At 53.5% G+C, this 21,085-nt stretch overlaps 1 protein-coding gene across 4 annotated transcripts; it reads left to right on the forward strand.

Moving 5' to 3' along the window:
- Window positions 1-947: 947 nt before the first annotated feature.
- On the forward strand, window positions 948-19,862 carry INPP5K (inositol polyphosphate-5-phosphatase K). 4 transcript variants are annotated; one of them, XM_007454223.1, is made up of 12 exons: window positions 948-1,114; window positions 2,921-3,028; window positions 3,360-3,468; window positions 6,527-6,643; window positions 7,093-7,169; window positions 7,742-7,853; window positions 8,562-8,671; window positions 16,515-16,701; window positions 17,570-17,707; window positions 17,982-18,065; window positions 18,235-18,339; window positions 18,531-19,862. In XM_007454223.1, the coding sequence occupies exons 1-12, from the start codon at window positions 1,068-1,070 to the stop codon at window positions 18,588-18,590; spliced, it is 1,254 nt and encodes a 417-aa protein (XP_007454285.1). In that variant the 5' UTR covers window positions 948-1,067; the 3' UTR covers window positions 18,591-19,862. The 4 variants fall into 4 exon arrangements, with proteins under 4 accessions (XP_007454285.1, XP_007454284.1, XP_007454286.1 ...); XM_007454222.1 differs by having other exon boundaries at window positions 1,060-1,114; window positions 6,994-7,169; window positions 18,531-18,795; XM_007454224.1 differs by lacking the exon at window positions 948-1,114 and adding an exon at window positions 1,480-1,711 and having other exon boundaries at window positions 6,994-7,169; window positions 18,531-18,795.
- The last annotated feature ends 1,223 nt before the right edge of the window (window positions 19,863-21,085 follow it).

A 21,085-nucleotide genomic window follows, 5' to 3' on the forward strand; every position in this document is an offset into this window, starting at 1 on the left:
GCAGCATTTCCTTTTTGTTTTTGTCTTCCCTCCTCTCCACATCCCCCTCTTTTACCCATCCTACCAAGGAAAACATTTATTTAACGGAGTTCTTAACCCGGCTTCCGAGTCTGTAAACCTCATGAAGCTTGTTTGTAAAGTTGTGGTGCATTTTTCTGGGGAGAGTCATGGCTCTCATCAGTTCTTCAAAGGAATCCCATGCACTGTCCTGCCCCCGCCCCCCCGAAAAAATTAAGAACCAGTGATTGAAGGAAATCATAGTTAGTCTTTGCCACAATAAATAATCTTCATTTCATGTTTGGTCGTAAATAGAGGCAGTGACTTATTTTTCGTTCACTGATGTATAGCTTTCTGAGTCCAGGAGCCCCCAAACGTCCAATGTGTAATAGCTTGCATGAGTTTGAAGAGCGGAAAACACTTGAACGTGAGAATGGAGAATGGAGGCACTCACTGACCAAGAGGAGAGAGATTACCTGTAGTTGGGAAAGAGACTGGATTACAGGCCGGACAGTGGGTGGCTGCGCCGCCTCCCCTCGCCTTCTGCACCTCGGGACGTTGGGAACCTGGAGGGAGACAGCGCCGAGGGCCGAGACCTCACGCTCCGTGCTAGGGAAACGCGACGCGCCGGGGCGGGGCGAGGCGGCGGATTCCGCCGGAAGACGGCCCCTTCAGGCCAACCTCGCGCGAGGCACGCTGGGAGCCGCCTGGGCGGTGTCTGGGCCACGGCGCGCCCCGGCCGCCGGGCGGGGCAGTGTTGTATCGGGGTCTGATGACACGAGGACACGCCTCTCTTACGTCCCCGTCCCCAAGGCCCCTTTCCCCTCAGCCTTTCACCGTTTCGCGCTCCTTGAAGAGTTCCGCCTCTTCCCCCCGAGCCCGCCACCCAGAGCCCTCTGTGCGCTCAGACCCCGCCTATTACGGAAGCCGAAGCGGAGGGTCGAAATCCGGAAGAAAAACAATCGGGAGAGGGAGCTGGCCGGCGGCACCTGCTGCCCGAGGGGGGCCGATTGGGCCAGGACAGGCTGCGGCGGGGAGACGCGAGCCGGCCGGGCCACCGCGTGGGGACGATGGCGGCCATGAACCCACAGACCGAGCTGAGAGTCAGGACGCTCAGGTGAGGAAGGCGACTGCGGGCAGGCCGGCCTGCTCGGGGCGGGATCATTGCCTGCGACCCAATCGGGGCTGCGGGGCTGGGGCAGAACCAGACTGGGAGAGAAGGGGCCAGACCTACAGGGCTGCTTCTGGTTCAGAGGCCTCCCACATTCTCCCAAGCCAGTATCGAGAGGGCTGTGTTGGGCTCGAACCCCGCGCCCTCTCCAAACTCAGGCCACCAAGTTCTTTCCCGCTTGGACGCCCCAAGCAGGTGGCCCAGTTGGGTTCTGGAGGAGGCAGCAGTGTTGGGCTGTTAGAAGTTAAAAACATAACGAAGCACTCTCCCCTTAGCTCTAGAGTAGAAACCTTGTTCTTACTTTGGATCAGCACGTACATCATGGGGTCCTCCTGACCCCGTTGTGACCTCCTGAAACCCCAAATCAGATTTAGATAAGATCCTTTAGTGAAGTGATAATAGCCTGGTCTCATGCTTGTTCTTTAACGAGGAACAACGCTAATCACCAACTTAGTGCCGGTCACGATGCAAGGATTTGCTGCTAATCGTGGGACCTAAAAGTGGGAACAAGAAATCCCGGCTTTGGCTCTCCATCCACTTACAGCAGGTCCCTGGGAAAACAAGGAGCCTTAGAGTAAAAGAGCTGCCTCTTAATCCTCCGTTGGACAGCAGGGGGAGACCGTAAACAAACGAAGCACTGAACCTCTGGCTGAGTGCCTGGGAAGGTGGTTATTGTATTGTTTTGTTGATGTTCATGTGGAGGGGCAGGAAGTTGCTTTAAGCTGGCCAAGAATTTCTTCAATTTGTGCTCTTTAGAACATGGACCTCTAAGAACAGGGTCTGGTGGAGAAAAGATGTTTAAGGGCATCCTGCCCTTTCCTTCCCCCCTCTGCCCCCATTCTGCATCTTCCACTGTCACAGGTCCTCCTCCTTACGGTGTGCCTAGGACTCACCTGAGGCTTGGTGGTTCTTCTTGGTCTCTGCAGGGTTTGTAGCCCCTGCCTGTTCTGTACTCAGCACAATCTAGGGGCTTCCTGGGAGCATTACTGTAACTATTCAAATGAAGAGATTTGCAAGTCTCTCCATCCCCTGAGCTGCTGATTAGATCTGTTGTTTCCCTAGGGTTTATGTGAAGCTGAGGTGGATGTTATCCAACTGATGACTTTTCCCAAAAGAGGGTAGAGTCTTGAGAGAGATGTTGAGAAACCTGTTATTTAGAATCTTCTTAGGCTCTTCTGAAATGCTTGGCAGAATTGGTTGTGCTCCAGAGATGAGTGAGGAAGGAAATGTGGTGCTGTTATCTCTGTTATTTTTGAAATTCCCCTGTCTTGCAGTACTAAGGCCTCTCACAAGGTGAAAACTGAACCTCCAGAATCTTTCTGGTGGTTGTAGGATCCCGTGGATTGAAGAGTGGGGGTGGAAAGTTGCTTACTGAGCCATAGATGAAGGGCTGGTGGAATTAATAAATTCCTGACGGTCCACCCCATCCACACCCCTTCCCTTGCCTGACTCCGAAACCTTCAGCCCCACTTTGGCAGCTCTCCTAGTGTCAGCAGCACCAGTGCTGCCAGGTGTAGGGAGCTGTACGCCTGCACGGAGGAGCCAATCCGGGGTGGGAATTTCCTGCTTCGGGGACAGAGGTGAAGATGAAGGGCTTGTAGTTCAGTGGCCCTATTCCCTCCACCGGATGCAGAAACACACGTTTCCCATTCTGACTACAGCGGATTGTGGTGCAGCCGTTAGCAGGCGCAGCCCCCTGTCTGTTACCTGGATGACGGCTCATCTTCCTTTCTCCATGGCTTCCCTTCTCAGCATACATGTCGTGACATGGAACGTGGCCTCTGCAGCACCTCCTCCAGACCTCAGTGATCTGCTTCAGCTGAACAGCCTGAACCTGAATCTGGACGTGTATGTCATTGGGTAGGTGTCTGCAGGGCCCGTCACGCATCCCTATATCTGAGATCAGGTAAGCCTGACCAGTCCCAAGTTGTCCCTGTGGGGAACCGCTGTAACCTGTACACCCTCACTCTGGAGTCTGAAGGCCAGGAGCTTTCAGCCTGCATCAGGGCCAGGCAGTGTCTGTTGTCCTGGATCAGCAATGGCAAGGGGTTGGCAGTCAACAGCCAGGGGAGGGAGAGACCATGGTCATGAGAGCCCAAGGCTGGAAAGTTGGCTGAGGGCAGTGCTAAATGTCTGCGGCAGAGGCAGTGCCCTCCAGGCCAGGGGGAAGCCTCTGACCTGGGATGGGCAGTTTGCAGGAAATGAACTGTGGGATCATGAGCCTCCTTTCTGACACTGCCTTTGAAGACCCATGGAGCAGTTTCTTCATGGATGTGCTTTCCCCTCTGAGCTTCGTCAAGGTAACTTATAAGTTCATGGGCAATTGGGAAATGTGTCTCACCTCTTATCACTAATCCCTAGTCCTTTGGTCTCCCACTCCAGCTTTCGTGCTGTTTCCCTTTTATTTAAAGGCCCAGACCTCAGTTGCACGTGGCTCCCTGGGGCTCCTGCCTGCCTTGTGTGTTCAGAGGTAGCTGGAGCTGAGCTGGAACCCCAGGGGCTAGTTTAAGACCTTGATATTTTTCAGGTTAGGAGAATTCCTTGGGGAGGTGCAGCAGGGCTTAGTAACACCTCAGTGCCTACCCCACCCCCTGCCTCCAATCTCTACTCTCAGGCCCAGCCTGAAATCTCGGAGCATAATAACTGCCACCATCTATCGAGTGCTTACTTGGTGTTAAGCATTATAAGCAAACTCTTTATATACGTTATTTAAAAATTTTAACTCTTTTGAAATATGGGTGTTATACAGGTAAAACCAAGACTCAGAGGTTTCACAGGATATCTGGGGTTCAGATCCAGATCTTTCAAACTTAATAACCCATATTCTTGGCTTCTGTACTTTATTGCTGTACTGATGATCTCTAAGGCTGACAGGTATCCCACGACTCGCCTGCTGGTATCAGAGGGTATCTTCTGATCATAAGGGACATGCACCTCAAATTCTCAGGGGGAAGAGGTTAGGAGAGGGGACACAGGTGTGGAGGAAAAAGGTTCTCAGTCTGTAGGGCCAGTATTCTTTGGGGAATCTTTAGACCATAGGAGCATCTACAGGAAGGCTCTAGATTGCTGGATCTCACCCTTCTGCCCTGCACAGCCAAGGGATGAAACACATTCCCACTCAAAATATCTCCAAGAAGCAATGCTTCCTGGAAATACCAGAATTCCTTTCTTCCCTTCCCTGGGTGACTGGATTTCTTCAGAATTAATTCTGTTACCCTAGTTTGCCTAAGGGTTACCCTAGTTTGCCTAACAGAATTAATTCTGTTACCCTAGTTTGCCTAATTAATTCTGTTACCCTAGTTTGCTGAAGCAAGAGCTGTGAGTCCTTCCGAGGAGGGCAGAGCCAGGAGGATGGCAGACAAGGTTTGGTCCTGCTGCTGAGGCTAAAAAATGCCAGCCCCCAAGCCCTTGGCTCCCTCCACATCACACTCGGGCCTCTTGCTGCAGACTTGGAGCTGGACCTTCTCGGAGGGCAGAACCACTTCTCTCTCACCACCCACTCCCTTTCCAAGACTGGAGGCCTCCTTGTACCTTGGCTAACTGGCAAGGGATTGGCAGGATGGAATTGAGCCAAGGAAGTGAGCTCATCTTGCGGCATGGACACAGCTCATTCTATCCATGCGGCCTCCCGAGGTTGGGAGAGCAGCCTGAGGGCCTGGCACCCAGAGCAGATGACCTTTCTTCCGAGAGTGGAGGCCGAGAGTGGAGGTGAAGGGCGAGCCCTGCCTGCAGCCTATTCCTTAGCCAGAAGTTGCCAGCCAGGGGTTGAGAAGCCTGGGGCTGACCCCCTTGGCCGGCTCCTAGGCTCCCAGCCACCTCCCTCTAGTCCCTTCCTTAGCTCCTCCTACTTCATTTCCTCCACTGGAACTTCCCTCCTGCCTTTCCCCACAGCCGCACCCCCGCCTCCATCCTCCCTGTGCCACGCCCCCTTCCCTGCAGCTTCTCGAAGCGGGCTGGTGCCTTTGTGGTAGAGCCCATCACCCCAACCCACTCTATGGGTTCAGCTTCAGCTTGAAACTCTTCCTGAATCTTTATCAGCTCCCTGGGAGTCAGTCCCTCTTGGTCCAGCCCTTCGCCCACTTCCATTGTCATATTTGCATGTGAAGGGGAGAGACCGACTGGGGGTGGAGAGTGAGGCGGGGGACACATCTGTAGCAACCTCTGCTGAGCCCTAGTTTCTCACACCTCCCTCCCTCGGTCTTGGATTTGGGGTTCCCCCTGCTTTGACTCCTCCACTGTCCCAGAGCTCCTGGCCTGTGGGATCAAGTTTCATAATTCCTGGAAGGCCCCAGTACACACTCCCCACCCGGGGATTTCCTCCTTGGCCTCTGCACCTCATGCTCCGGAAATAGCTACTCGGGTGGTGGGTGTAGGCAGCCTGCAGCTGAGAGAGAGGGTCACTGGCCCATTCCCACCCCACCTCCGCGGCCACAGAGAGCAGGGATTTTGGCAGTCCTGGTCCTTTGAATATCCAGGTAGTCCTACTGGTTCCTCAGTCTCCTTCAGCCTCAGTCCTTCGGTGCTGCCTTGAAGGGTTGGCTAGAAGATTAAATGTGCAAGGCAGTGTGTCAGTGGACGGTAGCTACTCTCCCCAATCTGTGAACACACGTCCTCTGCACTCGCTCTCATCCCCTCTGCGTGGCCTTCGTACACACCAACTGCCCACAGTCTATATTATTTTTCAGTAGCATTTTCTTCATTTTTTTCCACTGAGCTATAACGTATACAGAAATTAAGTGTACAGTTTGATGGATTTTCTTTTTCTTTTTTTTTTTTTTGGCCACACCACGCAGCATGTGGAATCTTAGTTCCCTGACCAGGGTTGGAACCCGTGCCCCCTGCAGTGGAAGCTCAGAGTCTTAACCACTGGACCACCAGGGATGTCCCCAGGTGGATTTTTATATGTATATGCAGAACATGTTACCACTGGTCAAATCAAGATACAGAACACTTTCAGCACCCTAGAAGGCCCTCTCATGCTTCTTCCCTGCACTTACTTTCAAGAAGCCCTAAACCAAAAAAATAGTAGCTGCCAGTTAATCCAACATCTTTGAGATCGATTCCTGCTTTATTAATGAGAAGATAGGCTGAGACTTGCCCAATACCAAATACTAAGAGCCCGAGCTGGGATTTGAACCCAGATCTGGCCCTTAGCCACTGTCCCATAGAGCATCTTTGAAGTTCTTTGAGCCCCGGAACTTGCTTAGCTTCCAGAATGCATCATGTGGCAGCTGAGACTCCATCTGCAGAGATGCCATAGACCCCTGGGGCAGGACATCCATGTGGATCAGGGCTCTCTAGAGTGCCCAGCACAGGGCCTGGAGGGACACAAATGACCGTTGCCCCTCTGTCCTGCAGGTCTCCAGTGTCCGCATGCAGGGGCTCCTCTTACTGATCTTTGCCAAGTATCAGCATTTGCCCTTTATCCAGATCCTCTCTACTAAATCCACCCCCACTGGCCTCTTCGGGTACTGGGTAAGGACTGAGCTGTTGTCTGAGTCAAGAGCTGGGGGGCTGTCTCACTGGGATGGGCAGGGCTGGGGGCTTTAGGGCTGCGCAAATGAAAAAGGGGGTGAAATGAATCTTGGCACTCTGTCCAGGCTAGTGCCCTGCATAGCCACCTTCCCGCCTCAGGGGGGCTTAGCATCCCTAGGATGGCAGGTGGATGAGCGGGGCTCTGTGGATGGAGAGGCCACTCTGGGAGCTGAGTGTCTGACTCTGGGAGATCCCACAGGAGGTGAGACCATCTGCCCTCAGGTGTAGGATGGGAAAAGAGAGGTGTGTCCCCCCTAGAATGGCTTCCCACCCTTCTGCCCACCTACCAGGGGAACAAAGGGGGTGTCAACATCTTCCTGAAGTTTTACGGCTACTATGTCAGCATCATCAACTGCCACCTGCCCCCCCACATGGCCAACAATGACCAGCGGCTGGAGCACTTTGACCGGATCCTGGAGATGCAGAATTTTGAGGCACAGGATATCCCCAACATCCTGGACCACGAGTGAGCATGCCGTTGTGAACTGCAGCCCCTGCCCTCTCCCCCAGGCCAGCCCAGGCAAGCATGCTCTGCCCGGTCACTGCTCCCCAGCCAGAGGCAGTCCGCCCCATCTCCCACCCTCTCCCAGCCTCTTTCCTGACACCCCATCTGCTCTCCTATGCAGCTTTGCCTACCTGAGGTCTGGAACACCTTCCCTTTCCCTGGCCCCTCTGCCCTGCCTAGGAACTGGGCACTTCCGAACATCCCAGGTCAAGAACCTCGTGGTTCCTGAGGTCCCCGGAAGGGCTGGTTCTCAGCCTTGCCTGGTGCCCAGTTGAGGAGGGAGGGCTAGAGCCTGCTCCATATTTGCCACGTGCCCCTTGGGGCTCATCTCTTCGGCTTAAATGGTGGCGGGGTGGGGGCTGTGAGAACAGTCCCGTTGGGCCCTGCTCTTGTCTTCACCTGATCTTCTCACCCACCCCTCGAGCTTTCTGCTCTCCCGCAGCCCTGCAGTGAGTGGCCAGAACCCCTGTGGTCCTGCCTTTTCTGACCTCATCAGAAACCTTCAGGCCGCCTGCTTTCCTTTCTTTCTGAAGCCTCATTCTCTGGTTTGGAGACATGAACTTTCGGATTGAGGACTTTGGGTTGCACTTTGTTCGGGAATCCATAAACAATCAGTGCTACAGTGACCTGTGGGAGAAGGATCAGGTATCTGACGAGGGCAGGGCCGCGAAGGGTGGTCTGAGCCGTGGTGGGGGGAGGTCAACTTGAGATGTGGGGAGGTTCTCTAGTGCCTGTTCTCCTTTCCCAGGCCGCCCGAGTCCCTGTTCTCAGGCAGGGTGGGGTCTAATAGGGCTTCACCTCTGCAGGTAGGGCAGCCAGTCCTGTCCGGCTGCCCTGGTCTCCAGCTGGAGGAGCAAGGACGCAGCCACTGGGTGTGCATGAGATTAGGGAGCGAGAAGGGCTTCGCCTGCTGTGGCCCTGCACCATTGCCAGCCCTCTTGTGTCCCTGTTGTCTTTCCCACCCCCAGCCTGGCTTGCCTCCTAGAGGATGAGATACCACCCCTTTGGGGGACCCTGGCTACCCCCGCCTCCCCTCTGACACACGTCTGCTGGTGGCTGCCAGGGAGATGGAATTCAGAGCCTGGTCCTTGTAGTCCAAGAACTGGGAAAAGGCAGGCAGCTGCCTCCCCTGGGACCGTGGGGTAACGTTTGCAAAAGGATCCAGCTGATCTCCCAGGGGTGAGGGCGCCGGGGGCTGGGGTGCCGAGGCTGCCGCTGAGGCAGTGAGGAGGTGGAGTGGCCGGGTTTGACTCTTGCCCCACTGCGATGGCATGTGCCAGCCCTTGACTGGAGCGTGGTGCCGGGCCGTTGGGGCAGGACTGCTGGGAGATGGGACTGTGCCTTTCCCTCCAGCTCAGCATTGCCAAGAGACACGACCCGCTGCTCCGGGAGTTCCAGGAGGGCCCCCTGCTCTTCCCGCCCACCTACAAGTTTGATAAGAACTCCAACAACTATGACACCAGGTGAGGGGGCTCCACCAGGAGAGGATCAGCCTGTCGCAGATCTGGGCCTGGGAAGTCAGATCGTGCTGGCCCTAGTGGCAGTGGGAGCTGCCTCCAAATAGCAGGAAGCAGGAATAGATCCAGCCATCACCTCTCAGGAGTGGCACCACCCGCCCCCCTCATGAAATGCTGACCGTGGGAGCTGACCCAGATTGTCCGCAGAGAGAGCAGGAAGGGGAGACACACTGCTGGCAGGAATAGGGGTTGGGGGCAGGGCAGGCAGAGCCAAAGGGGAGGGAGGACAGTGGGTTGCTGGCGTGAGGGGACTGTACTTCAGCTTTCCGGGAAGCCCTGCCCCAGGATGTTGGCCCTGTTGTCCCTGCTCCCCAGGACTTTCTGATCCTACCCGGTCGGGGGCAGAAAGCTTGGCTCGGCCAGTTACTGGTATTACATAGCCCCGCCGCAGCTGTGAGTGGGTTGGGCACTATTTAGGAAGGTGAAATAGTAGTTGTCAGGGGGGCAGTTAATGGGGAACAATGTGGAGACCGTGCGTCTGGTAGTTAGAAGCGCAGCTCTGCCCTTCATCAACTGTATGACCTTGGACACGGTATTTAAGTCTCAATTTTGTCATCTATAAAACGGGGATGACAACAATACCTATTTCACGGGGCTGAAGATTAAATGAAACCTTGCATGTGCCCAGACCAGTGCCTGGCACCCGGTAAGCACTGTGATAACTGCTGTTGTTATTTTTATTTTATTTTATTATTTATTTTTTTATAAATTTATTTATTATTTATCTTTGGCTGTATTGGGTCTTCGTTGCTGCACGCGGGCTTTTTCTAGTTGCGGCGAGCGGGGGGCTACTCTTCGTTGCGGTGCGTGGGCTTCTCATTGCGGTGGCATCTCGTTGCGGAGCACGGGCTCTAGGCGCTCGGGCTTCAGTAGTTGTGGCACGTGGGCTCAGTAGTTGTGGCACGTGGGCTCAGTACCTGTGGCTTGTGGGCTCTAGAGCACAGGCTCAGTAGTTGTGGCGCACGGGCTTAGTTGCTCCGCGGCATGTGGGATCTTCCCGGACCAGGGCTCGAACCCGTGTGCCCTGCATTGGCAGGCGGATTCTTAACCACTGCGCCACCAGGAAAGTCCCTGTTGTTATTTTTAGATTCACGTCTTCAGGTGGCAGTTTTACTGAAAACTTTTCTCAGAAGCTGAGAAAGGACCAAGTGACCACCAAAACCTTAGGCTTAGGCAGAGGGGCAAAAGTAGCTCTAGCAAGAGGTCCCTGGCCCAATTTAGGGTAAGGATCCTCATCTCTTTGAAGAAAAAGAACCCCCTACATGTTATGAGGCTCTTTGTTTCAGCTGGAGCAGCTCCTTCACGTATTCCCCTAGCAGGACTGTCTTATGAGGGAGGTAGGAGGCGCCTCCAGGGCGGCCCAGGCCTCTGGGATTTAGCAGGTGAGTAGGTATGTCCACAGCCAGCCTGGGGTGAGAGGAAGAGCTGCTGGCCCAGTGCTGGAAGCTGTGTGGCAGAGCCACGATGTCCCCACCAAGCAAGGGGGAGAGCATGAGCCATTTCGGGTGTGTGGAGCAAGACAGAGTGGGGTCACAGCCAGGGCAGTGCACCCAAGAAGAGGCCACGAACACTGGAAACAGTCCAGCCTGAGCTACGGTATAAGCCAGAAAGAAGGGAGGAGGTCAGGCTCCAGCTGGCCTGCTGGCCGGGTCCACAGCTGACAGTCTCCCCAGCCATCCATTGGAAATGAGGGTCCAATGGACTCACTGTGGAAATTGTCAGGCCTCAGTGGGACAGGCTGGGACCTTGGGGGCTGGGACCCTCTACCAGTTGACTTCAAAACCTCACTTGCCAGCCGGAAGAGGGCTGCTGACAGACCGTATGGCCAGGTGTCCCTGTGCCCACACCCCTGGTTATGGGAGGGAAACCAGCAGGAGACTGGAAGTTACTGAGATGGCCTAGAGAGGCTCAGAGATGTTCAAGGTCTTACCCAGGTGGCTCAGCTAGCGATGGCGGAGCTGGGGCTCAGACCCAATTCTCTGGACTGTGTTGCCCACGATGCCTTCCTCTAGCCCACAGTGCCTCTGGGTTCACAGCCAGTCTTGCCAGCAGCAGCAGAAAGGAGGGCAGGATTGGGATAGCAAAGCCTTGCTAAGGAGAAGGCAGATATTATTTCCACATAATAGGTATAATCCACATTGTGACTGACATTATTGGGTGCTGACCATGGGCCAGGCACTGTGCAGAGTGCTTCGCCCGCATCCCTTCACTTCATTCATATGTATCTCCATTAGGTAGACGCCATTGATGCTGACTTCTTACATATAAGGAAACCGTGCCTCAGAAGATCTAAGTAAGGTAGTAACAGAGTAAGTGACGGAGCAAGAATTTGAACTGGAGTCTGTGTGAATCCAGTTCCCCTTGCCTGGAGCCCAGGAAATGAAGGAATGTCTGGACAGGAACAGGGGCCTTATGGGGGGAAATCGTAACTGAAATATTCCCAGCTGGGAGCTCCTGCGGTGGGCAGGGCCTGGGCCCCACATAGTGAACAGAAACATTCCTGTCTGATCAGTCTGTTATTCATCCTGAAAGCCCAGTTCAGACATCATCTGAACCATCTGAAAAGCCTTTCCTGACCCTTGCCCGTTTCACTGAGAGTTCTCTCCTTCCCTTATGCTGCCTGCAAGCCTTGCACACACCATGCTTTCAGTGTTGCTTTTAAGACACAGTGTGCCTTTCTTGCTGTGCTATGAATGCCCAGTGCACAGAGACTGGATCTGATTTATGACCGTCCCTAGTGTGTAGCGTAGTGCTTGGCGTATGTTTAAACTGGGAGCCTGAGAGGACAAAAGGAAAATATAAGGTATTTAAGGAGCAGAGGGACCCACCCAGAGTGAGAGAGCCAAATAAACACTCTCAAGTCCAGGAGTTGGCCCATAGAAGGTTCCAGAACTCTGTGGAAGTGCCGGAGGAGGGTAAAGCAAATGGTAAGGAGGCGGGCAGCTGAAGCCAGGAGGAGTCAATGAGAGTTATTGTCAGGGAGGCAGAAAGGAGCGCAGGCATTCTGATCAGACAGCAGCGCTGGTGAGAGGCATCTTGAGTGGAGCTGACCTGCTGTACAGAGGGACTGAGCTGCACGCAGGGCATGGTACGGAGCCTTGCCCAGCCTCGGCAGCCTCCCGGAGCCAAGATGTAATGAGAAACGAGGTCAGCTCCATTACACGGGAGGGTGAAAGGGCTGAGGGCAGGAAATCCTATTAAAGTCAGGGATTGCAATGGTTTTGTTACAGTCGACAGGAACCCAGTCCACCTCTCTGCTAGGCAGTGAGCAGAGGATGTTATGATCAATCTATTCAAGACTCGAGTCCAGAGTTCAACGAGACACTTAGAAGCCATCTGTAGGGAGGGGAAAGGAAAAGTGCTCTCAGACCCAAAAATGGAACACATCACTACTTTTGGGTCAGTACACTGGCTCAAGTTTTCTAGGCTCTTAAGCCAGGAGAATCCTGCAGAGCTATTTGGTTTTAATTTTTAGAAAGTAAAGACATACTACAGGCATACCTGAGAGATATTGTGGGTTTGGTTCCAGACCACCGCAGTAAGGCGAATATCACAATAAAGAGAGTCACACAAATGTTTTGGTTTCCTGATACATAAAAAAGTTATGTTTACACTATACTGTAGTCTGTTGAGTGTGCAATAGCATTATGTCTAAAAAAAAATGTACATACCTTAATTTAAAAATACTTTATTGGTAAAAAATGCTAACCATCATCTGAGCCTTCAGCAAGTCATAATTTTTTTTGCTATAGTAACATCAAGGATCACAGATCACTGTAACAATAACAACAATAATGAAAAAGCTTGAAATATTATAAGAACTACCAAAATGTGACTCAGAGACATGAAGGGAGCAAATGCTGTTTGAAAAATTGTGCTAATGGTCTTGCTCGATGCAGTGTTGCCACAAACGTTCAATTTGTAAAAATCACAATATCGGCGCAGTACAAGAAGAGCGAAGCACAAGGGAACGAGGTGTGCCTGTAATCTCCAGATATATTTCTTGTACTCAGTCACGACCATTCAGCCAAAAGAAGCATTAGTGATGGGACTTCCCTGGTGGCGCAGTGGTTAAGTATCCGCCTGCCAATGCAGGGGACACAGGTTCAAGCCCTGGTCCAGGAAGATGCCACGTGCCACGGAGTGACTAAACCTGTGCGCCACAACTACTGAGCCTGTGCTCTAGAGCCCGCGAGCCACAACTACTGAAGCCCGCACGCCTATGCCTACAGCCCATGCTCCGCAACGAAGAGTAGCCCCTGCTCGCAGCAACGAAGGCCCAACATGACCAAAAGTAAAATAAGTAAATAAATTTATTTAAAAAAAAAAAAGCATTAGTGCGACCCAGCTCTGGTGACACACACTGGGAATCGGCCACCGCGGGCAAGCTGGAGGAGACGGGTGCAGTGGAAGGAGCACTGACTCTGTAGTCAGCAACGTGGGCTGGCACCCAGCTCCCACCTGCAGAGGGTTACCTCGCTCAACTTCAGTGTCCTGGAGAAGAAGGAAAATGTGGCCCGTGGCGTTCTTCCCGTGTCGGAAGGATGGGAACAGTCTGATGCACAGAAGGACCCCGTGTTTAGTTATTATCGGGAATGGAGGACTGGGGGAAATGTATAATATTTAGTTGGTACATATTTATTTTGCTTATTTGTTCCTTTTGTTTGTTAAACGAGCTCGTCAACGACTTTGACAATCCCATTTAGCAGATCCCCAGTTGCCTGGCGTATAATAAGGGCTCAGTAAAGCTCACTGAAAGAATGAACAATACAGGTGCCCAGTGATGAGTGTGGACCAGTCCATGGAAAAGGAGGAAAGGGAGACAGGCTGAAGTCCCAAGGAGGAAGCAGAGCCAAGCTGAGGTACTGAGGGGGAAGGAGAGTCAGGCTGTGGTCAGCACTCGGGGAGGATCCTGACGGGACAGCAAGTATGGGCTCTTGACCATAATAGGGAAGTGGAAGCGGGGAGGATGCTTTGAAAGGGAGAGTGGTACATTCATGCAGTTCATTACCAAGTTTTAAGAATTGCTAGGCACTGAATGTCCAAGATTGGTTTGGAGATTGAGTGTCTGTTGTCTCTGGGATGGGAATACCACATTCCGATTATCCCCTGAACACTTCTCAGAAGAGTGAAGGATTCAAACAACCCAGGAGCCCCGAGCAGAGGTGGTTTAGCCAGTTCCCACTTCTTGACCACTCCCTCAACAATGTTTCTTTGAAGTAAGCACTGTTATTACCCCATCTTAAGAGTGGAAGAAACTGAGGTTTGGAGTGATGAAGTCACTTGCCCAAGGGCAGAGCTTTTTTTTAAACTAAGTTACTGGTTTGTTGTAAAAGGATATAACTCAGAAGCAGGCAGATGGAAGAGATGTGTAGGACAAGGTATGGGGAAGGGGAAGGAGCTTCCGTGCCCTCTCCAAGGGCACCACTCCCCAGATTCACTAACCTGGAACCGCATAGCTCTTAATTAACAGGGGCAAAACCTTCCCCCAACTGGTCTCTGATACTAGAGTCAGAGTTCACCACCGAGGCACCATTTTGCCTCTATTGCTGGAAAACCATATTGCTACTGAAGTGATGGAAGTATACCAGAAATGTTTGTTTAAAGTAGTAAGTGAATAAAGCAGAAGACAAAAACAGAATTTCAAACTGATTATAAGCATATGAAACTATATGTTAAGATTAGGTGGGCAGGGCTTCCCTGGTGGCGCAGTGGTTAAGAATCCGCCTGCCAGTGCAGGGGACATGGGTTCGAGCCCTGGTCCACGAAGATCCCACATGCCGCGGAGCGGCTAAGCCCGTGCCCCACAAATACTGAGCCTGTGCTCTAGAGCCCGCGAGCCACAACTACTGAAGCCCACGCACCTAGAGCCTGTGCTCCGCAACAAGAGAAGCCACCGCAATGAGAAGCCCGTGCACCGCAACGAAGAGTAGCCCCCGCTCGCCGCAACTAGAGAAAGCCCGTGCACAGCAACGAAGACCCAATGCAGCCAAAAGTAAATAAAAATAAAATAAATTATTTAAAAAAATGATTAAGTGGACTTTTGGGGGGGATAAATGGGCATTTTTTAAAAATATATTTTTCACTTTTTTTAAACCATTTTATTTATTTATTTTTTTAAGATTTAATTTTATTTATTTTTGGCTGCGTTGGGTCTTTGTTGCCACGTGCAGGCTTTCTCTAGTTGCGGCGAGTGGGGGCCACTCTTCGTTGCGGTGCACGGGCTTCTCATTGGGGTGGCTTCTCTTGTTGCAGAGCACAGGCTCTAGGCATGCGGGCTTCAGTAGTTGTGGCTCGCGGGCTCTAGAGCACAGTCTCAGTAGTTGTGGCACATGGGCTTAGCCGCTCCGCGGCATGTGGGATCTTCGTGGACCAGGGATCGAACCCGTGTCCCCTGCAGTGGCAGGCGGATTCTTATCCACTGCACCACCAGGGAAGTCCCTAGGTGGGCATTTCTGAGGAAAGAGAATGAGCTTGGGTTTTGTTTTTTTTTAATTCTTTGGGTTTCACGAGCACTTCTTGAGTACCTACTGCATGCCAGGCTCTGTGCTAATGCTGAGGATACACAGGAGACACCAAGAGTCCGTCCTTACCTTCCAAGCTCACATGCTAACTGATAGGCTGACTGGGAAACAGTGAACTACAATATACTGTAATAGGAGATGTACTTATGTAGAATGCTTTGGAAGCAGAGAGGTCAGTGACGGCTTTATGACAAAAACAGCACTGGAACTGGGCCTCTCCCTGCGACAAAGGGAGTTATAGATAGCAAAAGCTGTAAGAGTAGAGGGCCAGAGGCTTGAGAGATTCACCATGGTGAGGTAGGTCTGGGGCAGAGGAGGGAGATAAGGTATCACAAGGGGTGTCGGGCTCCTGTGTACCTTGAAAACCACATTTGGAGACTTGAGCTTTATTCTGGAAGCAGTGAAGACTCCTTAGAGGTTTTAAAGCAGCGAATCATCTGACCAGGCTGTATGGTTTCTCTTATGCCCGTCAGGGAAGCTGGTGAGTAAAGAACAGGTGGGAGGTCTTGACTCTTGAGAACAAAGCATCACAATAGCCAGTATATGCAGAGAGTTTATGTTGAACGAAGCATGGTGCTAAACATTTTTTGTGTTTCATCTCATTTAATCATCTCAGCAACCCTCTGACATGACTACTATTATCTCCATTCTACAGATGAGGAAGCTGAGGCCTAAGAGGGGTTGGCCTGGTGATTAAGGGCACATGCTCTGTGGTCATGCTGCCTGGCCTTGAGTCCTGGCTCTGCCACTCAGTGGCTGTGTGACTTTGGGAAAGTTACTTCCCCTCCAAGACTCATTTTCTCCACTTGTGAAGAGTGAAATAAATAGTTCTGGTTGCCGGCATGTAGTGAGCGTTCCCTAAATGCTTCCCTTTTCTTCCCTAAGGTCGGGTCTTTAGTATGGGGGAAGCCAAATTCCAGCTCAAGTCTGTCTCACTCCAAATTCCAAACCTCAGCTTCTTTGATGTTCTGCTGCTTTTGTTCAAGAAATAAGAAAGGCTTTAAACGGGATGTTTCTGAGTCACAATTTGATTGTGACCCTCTAGTCTACTGAGGGTCCTTGGCTGAGTCTGACAAAGGCCAGCATACTTTTGGTTCCATTGGACACCCTCCTGCCTGCTGCCATGCTGGTCTCCAGCTCTGGCCCAGGGTGATCTGGTGACTGCTGACAGGCCCCGGTGTTAGGGCATCCAGCAAGCTCGTGGGTCCCTCCCTGCTCACCTGCCACCCCTTCTCTCCCCATTCTTCCTCTCCTCCCACCCCCAGTGAGAAAAAGCGCAAGCCCGCGTGGACCGACCGCATCCTGTGGAGGCTGAAGCGGCAGCCCCAGGCCGCCATCCACACTCCGACGCTGTCAGCCCCCCACTTCACCCTGTTTCTGAGGAGCTACGTCAGCCACATGCTGTACAGCATCAGTGACCATAAGCCTGTCACTAGCACCTTTGACTTGGAGGTAAATTTCTGGGCTGCCCAGCACTTGGCAGAGGAGCAGCCATGCTGGGCCACATCCCCAGACCCTCCCGCCCTGGGTTCTCATGTCAGCAGATGCCCCAGGGGAGACCTGTGGGAGGACATGATTGCCTTTCCTCCCGGGTCAGGTATCCCAGCTCTTCTTAGGAGCTGTTGATGGCTCTGTCTGTCAAAAATGTGTTCAAACCCTTTGTCAGTAGGTTTCCATTTCCTCTTAGCACTGTCCCTTGGGGCTCCTGAGTTCCATTATGCTTATTACCTACCATGTGAAGTAGGACTTGCTTTCATTCGTCCTACACCTATCGGGCTCAGGTTGCAAGGGGAGCCCCCTCCATCCTTGTATCTTGCCATCTCATGACCAAGGCAGTGTTCACCTTCTTTGAGCTGCTGGCTGCCCTCTTAGTGTTTGTCTGTCTTTATACCACTGGGTCCCTTCACATGCCTATAGCTGTCCTCACCAGAGGCCCCCAAATTGGATTTGGGCCTTTGGGTCAGGAACCGTGAAGGGCCTGTGAGCAACTCCCTGGCTTCTTTCTTCAACCCGCCAGCGGCGCCCCTGATCTCCCCCACCCCGACGTTCCTCAGCACTTGGCTCTCTGCTTGGTTACCCAGCTGGCCCCCAGTCTCGTCCTCCTGGCAGGGCCAGCCATCCCCGATCAGCCTTTGGCCCTTCTTTCCAGCTGGCCAGCCAAGGTCTGATACTCTAAGGGCAGCCTAGTAGAGTTCACCTGTGGGTGCCCCTCCATGCCTCCCCACTGACACTGACTGTTGCAAGGGCACAGTAAGGACATTCGTCTCAGGGAAGGGAATGATGCTGTGGGACTTCAACCCCTTCCCGCCCCTGTGTGTAGCTGAAGCCATTGGTATCTGCCCCACTGATCACCCTGCTGCCCGAGAGCCCGTGCACCACGGAGAGCGACATGCTGATCAGCTACTCCCTGACCGCAGACTTCCTCAGCAGCCCCTGGGACTGGATTGGCCTGTACAAGGTGACGTGGCAGGTGGGCAGGGAGCCCATCAGTCGCACCCCCCCCCCCACCGGTTTATCTATTCTGAGTGCTCATGGGAGTTGGGCACAGAGACTGCAGAGCTACCCTCATCCACCCCAAGGGTCCTTGCCCACCGAGGGGCTAGCAGTGAAGGGGAAGAGGCAGGTGGTATGATGGCCAGCCTTAGAAATGAGACCATCCTCTCCGTAGGACTTGACATGGGTCCCGTGTCCTCCCAGACCACTGACCACCTGCCCGATCCCCCCTCCCACAGGTGGGGCTGCGCCACATTAATGACTACGTGTCGTATGTCTGGGTCAGGGACAACCAGGTCTCCTTCAGCGACGGGCTGAACCAGGTACCTGCCCCCTTTCCTGAGATAGGTATTCCACATCTCCAGCAGGGGGGCTTGTCTGACCTCTCCCCTGTCTTCTGGAAGGAGCAGAGAGCTGGATACCTAGTCGCTGAGAGCTGAATGGGGCCTGGGCCCGTGGAGCTGATCCACTTCCGTCTTTCCTTCCCTCCAGGTGTACATCGACATTAGTGACATCCCTGAGACTGAGGATCAGTTTCTCCTTTTTTACTATAGCAACAACCTACATTCTGTGGTGGGGATAAGCACACCCTTCAAGGTAATGGATGCTGGTGGGTAAGAGGAAGGGTAGCCCAGAAGACTTGAGCCCATCACCGGTTCCCTGAGGCCACGGGCCGAGGAGCCGACCCCTACCATGGAGCTGAAGCCTTTGGGGGATGGGGGAGACAGAAGGCACGGAGTGCAACCTGCCCTCGCCCCTTCCACTCACTGCTTGTTTTACCCCTGCAGATCCAGCCTCGCTCCTTCTTGGTGGAGGGCCCCCTGGATGAAGCCCAACCACAGATCTGAGCCGGGATAGAGTGAATCCAGGGCGGAGACTGGAGCTGGCAGCCAGCTCTGCCTACCACTGCCAGGAGTGCTGGGGGCCCAGCCCAGCCCCCTGAGGAGGCAGCGGTATCCTCCACCTCCCAGGGGGACCTCTAGCCACACTCCTTTGCTCTCTCCAGTCCAGATCTCTGGAATCGGCCCCTTAAATACAGGTTTTTGTTGCTGAGGTGTGAGTGAAACCAGCTAGTTTGTCAACAGTGAAGATCTAGACAGTCCACTGGATGTGGGAAGGACCCTCCGGCTTGTGTCTCATTTCTTGATTTCCCCCACACACACTTCCAGTCCCGCCCAAGCAGGCCTGACAGGCACATGCCCCATCTGGCACAGGCCTGCATTCTTGTCACGCCACCCTGGGCCTTAGGCTGCCTGGGAGGGGGAGATGCTCCCATTTGTACAGGCTGCAGAGACTGGTTGGCCCACATAGCACTGGGTTCCAGGAGTCTTGGCATCTCGTCGCCTGTACCCCTGAGGGGTGGGCAGAGGATCTGGGATCCCTGCTTTCAGCAGAAGCAGATGACTAAGTAGACAGGATGGAGGAGCCCTCTACCCAGGCTCTTCTGTAGGGGTTGTGGGCAGGCTGATGTGTGTCCTTCTGCCAGCAGCACACACACCCCACCCCCACCGCCGGCTCAAGGAGTTCAACTCAGGAAGTCCCAGGGTCTGAGCAGAGGATTGGACCCAGGTTCGCTTCTGCTAGTGGGTCAGGCTCCATGCCCCCAACCTGCCCTCTTGTGAAGGGCTGGAAGGTGATAGAGGACCTACAGCCACAGACTTTTCCAGGGTGGTCCTTGCCCCGTCCAGGTCGTCTTCCCCTACCCTCGCCTGCCATCACAGGCCAGAAACCTGCCCTTTGTCTAGACCACTCTGGGACCTAGAAGTGGGGGCAGGCAGAGAGGAGAGTCAGAATCAAGATGTTCTGGAGAATCTGGCCCGGGGGTCTTCAGAGAGCATTCTCCAGGTGCTGTGTGGACATGGCCCGGCCCCACTCCCACCATTTGCCTCCAGCCACCGTTGATGCTGCATCCTGTTTCCGAGGAGAAGACACCTCAGGGAGCCTGCTCTGTGACTATTAACGCCCAGCCTATGACCTGAGACTGGGGGACACTCCAGTTGCTCTGCATTCCTACTTCACCCTGGGAGCCATCAGGAACTATCCCTCTGGCTTCTAGCAGGCCATGGCCATCTGTGTTCTGTGGCCGTTGCATTGGGGGATAATTAGAAACATGGCTTTTACACTTGCGACTCCTTCATGATAGTGGTGGGAACAGGCACACGTTCCTGGGCCCTTGCTAGACTCCAGGACGAGGGCCCTGTTATCCAGACTAGACTATGTCTGAGGACGACAGATGTTGCCCAGATGGGGATGGGATGAGGTTCTGGGATGGTGGCCCTCTTAGTCCCTGGTCCAGGTGGGGCATGTCTCTTATGCTGTTGGGCACTTCGTTTACTCTGCTGCTAAGCAGGTAGAATGGATTTCTTGGGACTGAACTCTCAGAAAATGTGCATACTCTGCTCTCACTGATTCATCCCTCCTCACCCAGCACTCCCTCACACCTTAGTCTTGAGCCTTGGTCCTGGGTTAAGCTCTCCAAAAATGTCACCATCTCTTCTCTCTGCCCCACCTCTCCCCCAGATCCCTGTACCCCGAGGTCCCCACGATAACTTCTATCCCTGCCCCCAACACACACATACCCAAGGGATTCTGAACCCTTGAAGTCTCCACCTCTTTCCTTCTCACGCACAACCATCGTGGGTGCTGCTACAGAGCACCCTTCATCTGTAGACGGGGAAACCAAAGCCCAGAGGAGTGGCGTGATCCCTCCGAACTTAGCCAGGGAGCTGTGGTGTCATGCAAGACCAGAAACAGGAAAGGGGTCAAGACCTGCGTTCGAATGACAGTTCCACCTCCACCCTAGGAGTCTCCACCTCTACTCTAGGAGTCTCAGTTTCTGTAAAATACAGTGTTCCGGTTCACAAGATGATTGTGAAAGAACAATTACAAAACAAAAACAGGGCTTCCCTGGTGGCACAGTGGTTGAGTCCGCCTGCCGGTGCAGGGGACCCGGGTTCGTGCCCCGGTCCAGGAGGATCCCACATGCCGCGGAGCGGCTGGTCCCGTGAGCCATGGCCGCTGAGCCTGCGCGTCCGGAGCCTGTGCTCCGCAACGGGAGAGGCCACAACAGTGAGAGGCCCGCGTACCGCAAAACAAAAAAAAAAGTCTATCCAGCTCTTCAATCTGATTGATGTAGCCCTGGGGCTGGACCTCAGGGCTCCTGACTCCTGGGGTCCCCCTGTTTCTCCTGTTTCTGGATCATGCTTGTCTTCTAGGTGCCCATCTCTCCCCTTTGCCCTTAAGTCTTCACACACCCCTACCCCTGCCTCCTGTCAGCAGGGAGGGGTGAGTCCAGCAATGATTGAGAGGCGGGAAGGGGAAGGAGGGGGGTGCTCTCCCTCCT

This window comes from Lipotes vexillifer, unplaced genomic scaffold (assembly GCF_000442215.2).
Source record: "Lipotes vexillifer unplaced genomic scaffold, Lipotes_vexillifer_v1.1 scaffold680, whole genome shotgun sequence".
NCBI lineage: Eukaryota > Metazoa > Chordata > Mammalia > Artiodactyla > Lipotidae > Lipotes > Lipotes vexillifer.